The sequence below is a fragment of the Orycteropus afer genome, unplaced genomic scaffold (genome assembly GCF_000298275.1).
Source record: "Orycteropus afer afer isolate SDZICR_OR568_19922 unplaced genomic scaffold, OryAfe1.0 scaffold00304, whole genome shotgun sequence".
NCBI classification, from domain to species: domain Eukaryota; kingdom Metazoa; phylum Chordata; class Mammalia; order Tubulidentata; family Orycteropodidae; genus Orycteropus; species Orycteropus afer.
The window spans coordinates 2,360,878-2,368,619 of NW_006921891.1; the positions used below are offsets into that span (position 1 = coordinate 2,360,878).

Consider the following 7,742-nt stretch of genomic DNA (forward strand, 5'->3'; position numbering starts at 1 on the left):
GGGACCAAACTTGGCCCTGGACCAGAGCTGGCTGCCAGCCAAAAGGTCAGTGGGTTTGAACCCACCAGCTGCTCCATGGAAGATGGGGCAGTCTGCTTCAGTAACGATGTAGAGCTTTGCCATGAGTCAGAACCAGCTCAACGACAGCGAGCTGGGTTTTGGTTTGGCTTAGGCAGTAGTTAAGGCACGTGGATACTAGCCCAAATGTTTATGGTTCGTACCTACCAGCTGCTTCCTGGGAGAAAGATAAGGCAGTCTGCTTCCAAAATGACTTCTTGTTGTTGTTGTTGTTATGTGAGTTCTACTCTGTCCTCTAGGGACGCTGCCAGTCGGGATCAACTCGATGGCAGCAGGTTTGGGTTTGGGACTAAATCACAGGCCAGTCATAACACAGAACATCATACGGCAAAAATGAAACACAGAGCCGTACAAAGATACCGAGCACTTTCACTGCCCTGTGGAGCAGACAAGTTGTAAATAAATACGGTATCAATCTATTTTGATCAAAGTGATAACCTCACACATTTAAAAAAAAAAAAAAAACCTGTTTTTGATTACATGATTGTGCAGAAAGGGATGCAAAATTACCCTGCAGCCTGTTAATACTAGTTACGGGAGAGAGTGGGGGAAGGGCAGGGATGAGAAAAAAACACTAAGGCTGAACTAAAATAGAAAAAATAAGCAGCTCGATGCTTAGTGAACACAGAGGACATCACCCTATCTGGTATCACACTGAAATATGCAAGAGCAGGAACTCAATGGGACGACCTTGTTTTTCCAGGTCTCACAGTTTTCTGCCTATGACAGGGTGCAGTCTTACCACTTACCACTTTTCTGTCACTCACTATAGGGGAAAATATTTGAGTTTTTCTTCTCTGGCAGGTTTCTGCCTTACATATGTTCCGGCTTTCACAGGTTTTACTGTATTAAATGTAAAACTTGCGCACACACATACAGGAGGACGAGAAAGCAGCATAGGTAACCGAAAGATTACACATACCCTGTTTGGCTACAGAGCAGGCCTGTGGGCAATTTGTGGTGAGGATCGCTGCTATTTTTAAGCAGTGCCTGCGATATGAGAATTTAGAAAGGAAAAAGGCTGACCATGGTGATGGCTTGTCTCTCAAACAGATGCAGTTAAACCTGCCCTCGTGTGCTGCATGGTGTACGTGGGGAAGCAATCAACTCCCCAGGCCAGGTTTTCTCCATTATAAACCAAACCACACCCACCGCCATCAAGTCAATCCTCACTCAGAGTGACCCACAAGAAACCCTTAGAAAGGGTTTCTGTGGTAGTTATGTTTGCGTGTCAGCTTGGCTGGGCCTGGTTGAGTGGCTGGGCAGCTGGTGGTAGTTATTCCTCATGATGAGACTGGCAATCAGCTCCATGGTGGGATCTACCACAAGCAGCTGAGTAGCTGCCTTTGGGATGTGGTCTGCTTCCTGTATTTAAGGAGAAGCCTTGGGAATGGCCTCTAGCCTATGGCACGCTTGGACCCTGCATGGAGCCGTGTCATTGCTCAGCAGCCTGCTATGCTCTGCCGGCTTGGGACTTACAATGGACTTACGTCAATGGCCTGCTGTGTGGTTTGGTAACATCGGGACTGTGCCTTTTTACTTGTCAACCTCGGGGCTTCTGAGCCTCAGCAGCCAGCAGCTGTCTGAGTGAAGAAAGCCTCTAGCTGCAGGGGGCTGGGAGCAAAAGGCAGAGCTGGACCCCTAAGGCTGAGGGTCTTTCACCCAGCCCCTAGAGCCTGGCTCTTTGAATTTGGACTTAAAGCCTCCAAATTGTAAGAATAAACTCCTGTTTGTTAAGGCCATCCCATTCGTGGTATGTATTCTTGTCAGAGCAGCACGAGGGAACTAGAACAGCTTCCAAGGCTGCAAATCTTTATGGGAGCAGACTGCCTCATCTTTTTCCCAGGGAGCGGCTGGTGAGATCAAACCACCACCAACCTTTCAGTTCGCTGCTGAAGGTTTTAACCACTAAGCCACCAGAGCTCCTTTGTAATGAGCAGTGAATCCCAATTACCACCATAGTCTCTTGAGACGCGACACCCTTTCTTGTTCCCATTTTGACCCCGAGGAGATATAAAGCCAAAATAACTGAAATGGAGCCAAGTATGACCTGTTCCAATGAGGCCTCAGCATACCAGGAGGGGACCCCGGAATGCCACACACTCACTTCTTTTCTGCTGGGATGTAATGCACATTCATGCTAGCGTGGGGTATAACGTGATGGTGACGAGGTCTTTCATTGGCCGAAAAGGCTGCATTGATAGCAAAATGTTTCACGTAGGACTCCAAAATAGTTATGATGTTGGTCTGGCACGGAAGTTTCACCAACTGTTAACAAAAACACAGATGTCTGATGTACACATTTCAGCACGTGAACCATTCTAAGAAACCATGCTCATGTCTACATTGCTTTCTTAACTCCAAAATAAAGACACCAAGTCAATTCTGCTCAAATGACTCATAATCTGTTGCCTTCAGGTCAATTCTCATGCATAGCAACCCTACAGGGCAGAGGAGAACTGCCCTATAAGGTTCCCCAGGCTGTAAATCTTTATGGAAGCCAACTGCTACATCTTACTCCCATGAACCAGCTGGTGGGTTCGAATCATTGACTTTTCGGTGCACAGCCGAGCACTTAACCACTGCGCCACCAGGGTCCTCTAAGACCTCAAATAGAACCCCTTACAGAAATATACACTTCGATTTGTTTTCCTTCTGCCGATTATATCTTCCAGTTGGCTATGGCATTTATTTTTCAAATAATTTCCAGCACTGGTTCTCAATCCTAGTGACCCACTGGAACAACTTGTGGCACTTCGAAACAATACCCTCAGCTGGCCCCCACCGCACATCCCTTGGTTGGAGCCGAGGCAGCAGAATTTGGGAACGCTCCCTAGAGGATACTCTTCGGTGGCCTGGGCCATGAAAGGCTGTGCCTCACGTGCTCTCTACAGCAGCAGCAGCACCATGGACAGAAGCCTGGAAAACTGGCCTCAAGGCAAAGCCAAAAAAGACATTTCTTCCCCAAGGCATCTCCACTGCTTTTGAGTCTGCGCTTGTAGAATATGGCTAATTGACACCTGTGTTAAAAACTCCCTGTTTCGGGACCAGGTTTGCTGGTCCAACAGAGCCTGGTGGAACCACTGAGACTGGCCCCTAGCTGCCCTTCAGGTCTGGAATTGGCTTCCAGTCAAACAAAAGACAGGCCTATGAGCTGAACATTTACCTGAGGTAGATATACTTCTTGGAGAGAACAATCATGGGAGAAAGAAGGGCTGCTTATGCACCGGGAGACAGCTCAGGGGGCAGGAGTGCAGGGAGCGATGGACACAGGGAAGAGAGAACTATCAGGAGGAAGTGGGAGGGGAGCTGTTGCATTGTGGGAAATTGTGGTCAATGTCATGAGACAGAGTTTACGTGAACTGCTGTATGGAAAGTGAATTTGCTCTGTAAATTTTCACCCAAATCACAATAATAAAAAAAAAAAAAACCTCCGTTCCCCATGTTCTGATATACCCGCTTCCTCCTGTTGATATAGTAGCAATCGTCCTCCAGCTTCTTCTTCAGAACTTCCGGGATTTCTATGCTTATTGTCCTTTCTTCCATTTCTCTTTTTGTGTGCAGCTCTGGCTCTTCTTTCTACAACATCACAGTTCCACATTTAACTACTAAAAAAGCAAGAGTCTACATCTGAAACACAAGAACACTTTGACGCAGACCCAACAGCCAAAACAAACTACGCCTCCCGTTAAGCCAACGGGTAACATATTTTATGCCACTCCATACTATATTGCAAATGCTTCTCATTTTCTTCTCCACTTACATTTAGAAGAGGGCATTATGGTAACTTTGGGGGCCAAGCAGGAGATGCATAGCAAACACTGATGTGCTCCATTAAAACATCAATCATCATTATAAAAATGAACTTTGACAAACTCACTAGAAAGAAAGGTAATTTTATCATTTGGGAAAACACTTTACAGGACCAAACGGCCACAGGAAGACCCCTAGGGTGACGACACACCAGGGCTGCTTTGCTCAAAAGGTGGAGTAAACATGTTGATTTGGTAAACAATGTAGTTTTAAAAAATGACTCACAACTAGAGAATTTTAGCACAAAAACCTATTCCAAAGAGAAAGAGTTTTGATGATAAAACGTCATACCGCGTCGGTCTTTTCTTCAGTATCACTTTCTTCAGTTATTTCCTCATCTGTCTCCTCACTGCTGCCACCAGAGGAGCTGCTTATGGCTAAGGAGAACAAGGACACCAAGTGAGCCATGCCATGCACTTCCCAAGCCCTGACCACGGTGCCCACTGATGGTAATAAACCACAGGCCCAGCTGAGTTGTAAATGCTAAACCCAAACTCTGCACCTTTCAGAACAAGAACTTACTCCTGAAAATCTAACACCAACTTCAACGGATATATAAAAATAAAAAAAAAATCACACAAGCTCATGACCTCAAAGTCAGCCCAGGTCTGCCCCACCCCTGGGGCACTGAGGTGAGTCCCCTTAGTGACCTGAGAGGATAAAGCCTCCCTGACAGCCGTGTCCACGCCCTCCTCCTGCCATCAGGACCTGCGGAGCTGCAGGCGGGGGGCGTTGTCACATTCCTAAGAGGGGCCAAGGTCAAGGAGGTGCCAAGAGCCAGAAAAACACACAGAGAAGTACCCACGAGGTGTTAGCATAGAGATGCTGGCCAACAAAGCAGTGGCCATGAGGACTCTGACAAGACTGCCAAATAATACTGACTGCTACAGGTATAGCAAGGATTGTGGGGCTGGCACAGGACCGGGCAGTGTTTCATTCTGTCGTACATAGGGTCGCTATGAGTCAGAGCCCACTCGACAGCACCTAACAACAACAAGAACTGTCACTGTCCAAAATCAGATGGGACAAACGTTACAAATGACCTTAAAAGGTTTCCCTATCTTAAATGTCACTGAATCCTCCCATCAGCCCTGTGGAATGAAAAGGCAAGCGAAATTTCTCTTAGTCAAAGAAAGCAAAGTCAAGCCACCCACAGTTTTCAGCATTTTCATCTTTTTCATCAACAGGGAGGCTTTTTAAAACAGAGTCGACACCGGGCAACCTGCAGCGCTTCTTCTTTCTTCCTTTTCGTCTGTTAAAAAAAAAAAAGAGCACGACTGAAATAAACGTCAACCCCCAATGGCACAAACACAAGCGATAAGAAGCAATGGAAAAACCCAACTGTACAACATAAATCATAATCTCCGTTTCAGAATATTACACGGCAACCAAAGTGAATTCACCGTACTGCTTGCAAACAAAAAAGGGATGCTCTTCATTCACACACTGTAAAATACATGTTATTTCATAAGTGAGGCTTATGTCATTTGATTAATTTTATATCCTAAAAGTCTAAACACCAAGAGAAAACAAAGAGTAACATTTATGCCACAGGTGTTGTATTCTTACAGGCGAGCTACAGCTTTTCTTGCCAATTTGCGTTGTAATCTCCGGTTTTCATCAGTGTCACGAAGCACATGATCTTCAGCTGCCCATCTATCCCAGCTGAACAGAAAAGAGGAGGAGGATGTAAAATGCGGGTTTTCCTTTGGTCCTGAAATAAATACTCCTCACGGGGACAGAGGTGTCCCAGAATTACTAACTCCTAACATTTCAGAGCACTCATCATTCTCAAATCACAAATAGGGGGAAAAAAAAAAAACACTGCCATTGAGTGGCAACCATTTAGGACAGAGGAGACCAGCCCCATAGTGTTCAAGGTTGTAAAACTTCATGGAAGAGGACTACTTTGCCTTTCTCGTGCTGCTGGTGGGTTTGAACCACTGACCTTTGGGTTTAGCAGCTGAATGTTTTAACCACTATGCCACCAGGGCTCCGAGGACACAAAGAAACTGAAATAGGATCTCATTCTGACACAGAAAAAAAAAAAAAGTGGGCTTTCCAAAATTATCCAGAGATGAGGCAAATATACTTCACTTAAAAACAATCATTCCACAGAACTGGCAAACCTTGCCAACAAAACAAAACCCCCAAACACAAAACTTTTCTTCAAGTGCCTCTCAAGCGTAACAAAAATGTTTGCAGTGTTCCCTCTGCAAGAATGGTTAGTTCTCAGTCCAGTTTAACCCGTACACTTACCTTCTGTTCCAACCATTAAAATGGATCAGATATTCTGGGATCTTTCTGCCTTTTTCGTCTTTTCCAACAATAACATCGACAATCTGAAATCAGGAAAAATTGCCCACAAAGTGATAGAACACACAGAATATTAGAAGCTAGATCAGGACGACTAGATCATACTCCATTTGCCAAAAAGAGAAAAGCTTTCTCTCCTTTTTTAGCTCGAGAGCTGGGTTGTAACATTTTTCCTTTCAATTCCATTTTTTTTCCCTGAGTGGATGCCTCAAAATAGGAAGCATCCGTCCAACCACCTTGTGATTGGTATGCGAGCTTGACAAAGGGTGAAGTTTTTGCAGCCATTGGCCAGTGAATTCGTCACTAGCGAAAGTCCTAGCCACACAAAAGGGCTGCGGCCCTGTGACGCCTGGGAGTTGTAGTCCCTCAGGCTCAGCTGTGTGCAGGCAAAGGCTGGCCAGAGACGCCTCCATCCCTGCCCACAATATCCCCGGAACGACGCGTCGGGGCAAACAATACGATCTCCCGATACAACCTGGGAGACTCAAGAGTGGAGGCGGGCATTCGGGGAGGAAAGGAGAGCGTGGGAGATAAAAGAAAACACCAACAGGGCTGCAGGGGAGGGGCCCCGAGGTAGAACTCGCATAGCCTGGGGGTACTGGGCAGGTCCCAAGTGGCAGCACAGCCTGGCAGAGCAGCTGACACATCTGAAGGTGCCACATGTCCCTGCCAGTTTCACTCACATGGCCCAAGAGACCCAGGTCTGCCCCACCCCTGGGGCGCCAAGCTGCGTTCCCCTTAGTGATCTAAGAGGATGGAGCCTCCCTGACGGTGGTGTACACTCCCTCCTCCCGCCATCAGGACCTGCGGAGCTGCAGGACCGGGCTCAGCCCCCCGCCCCCCAAGATCTTAGGTGGAAGGCCCAGGACGGGACTACTCGGGCTCGGCTCAGATAGCCTTCAGGGATCGAAGGCGGAAGTGCTGGAAATCACCGAAGTACAGAGCCCAACCTAGCCCTCTGAGTTAGGGGAGGGGTCGGGCCCTAAACACGACTGAGTTGGGTGACATCGCGAAGGGGCGGCCAGCGGTGAAATGCTATGAACAGGACCTGGGTCAGTCGGTCACGGCGTCCCACAGGTAGCCACGCCGCGCCGGGCAGCGCAGGATGAGAACAGACTAAACACTACAGAGAAGCCCACCAGCAAACAGCCTCTATGACGCGCACAGAACACTACCGCTGTCGCAACCTCGCGACAATGCACGCGCGAGCTTCCCAGTGGTGCATGCGCGTCCCCGCGCGCCAGCCGGAAACGGAACCGCCCGGTCCCCGAGTCCCGCGCGCAGAGCCCCGCGAGCGCCCCCTGCCTCCCCTCCGCGCTTTGCAGGCTAAGGAGCTGCGGGCAGCGGGCGCCCCTGGCCCTGCAGCTCCGGCTGCTGTCCGGTGGCCAAGGGGCCGCCGCCCGCGCCCCCCGCCTGCTCCAGCCCCTGCCCGCGCCTCCTCCCTGTCCCCGCCCGCAGCAGCACCTTGGCATCGTAAAGGACTCGCGCCTTGGTGGGGTCAGGCTCGAAGCACAGCACTTTCTCCCCTGAGTGGA

At 48.5% G+C, this 7,742-nt stretch overlaps 1 protein-coding gene across 1 annotated transcript in view; it reads right to left on the reverse strand.

Moving 5' to 3' along the window:
* MSL3 (MSL complex subunit 3) overlaps nucleotides 1–7,737 on the reverse strand; it is a gene marked incomplete at its 5' end in the record, with an annotated part of 37,896 nt that extends 30,159 nt beyond the window's left edge. The window contains 7 exons of the mRNA XM_007951638.1: nucleotides 2,186–2,346; nucleotides 3,535–3,657; nucleotides 4,183–4,268; nucleotides 5,046–5,143; nucleotides 5,461–5,556; nucleotides 6,151–6,233; nucleotides 7,672–7,737. Of these exons, the coding sequence (XP_007949829.1) occupies nucleotides 2,186–2,346; nucleotides 3,535–3,657; nucleotides 4,183–4,268; nucleotides 5,046–5,143; nucleotides 5,461–5,556; nucleotides 6,151–6,233; nucleotides 7,672–7,737 (713 nt within the window). The remainder of the gene's footprint in view (nucleotides 1–2,185; nucleotides 2,347–3,534; nucleotides 3,658–4,182; nucleotides 4,269–5,045; nucleotides 5,144–5,460; nucleotides 5,557–6,150; nucleotides 6,234–7,671) is intronic.
* Nucleotides 7,738–7,742: the final 5 nt, after the last annotated feature.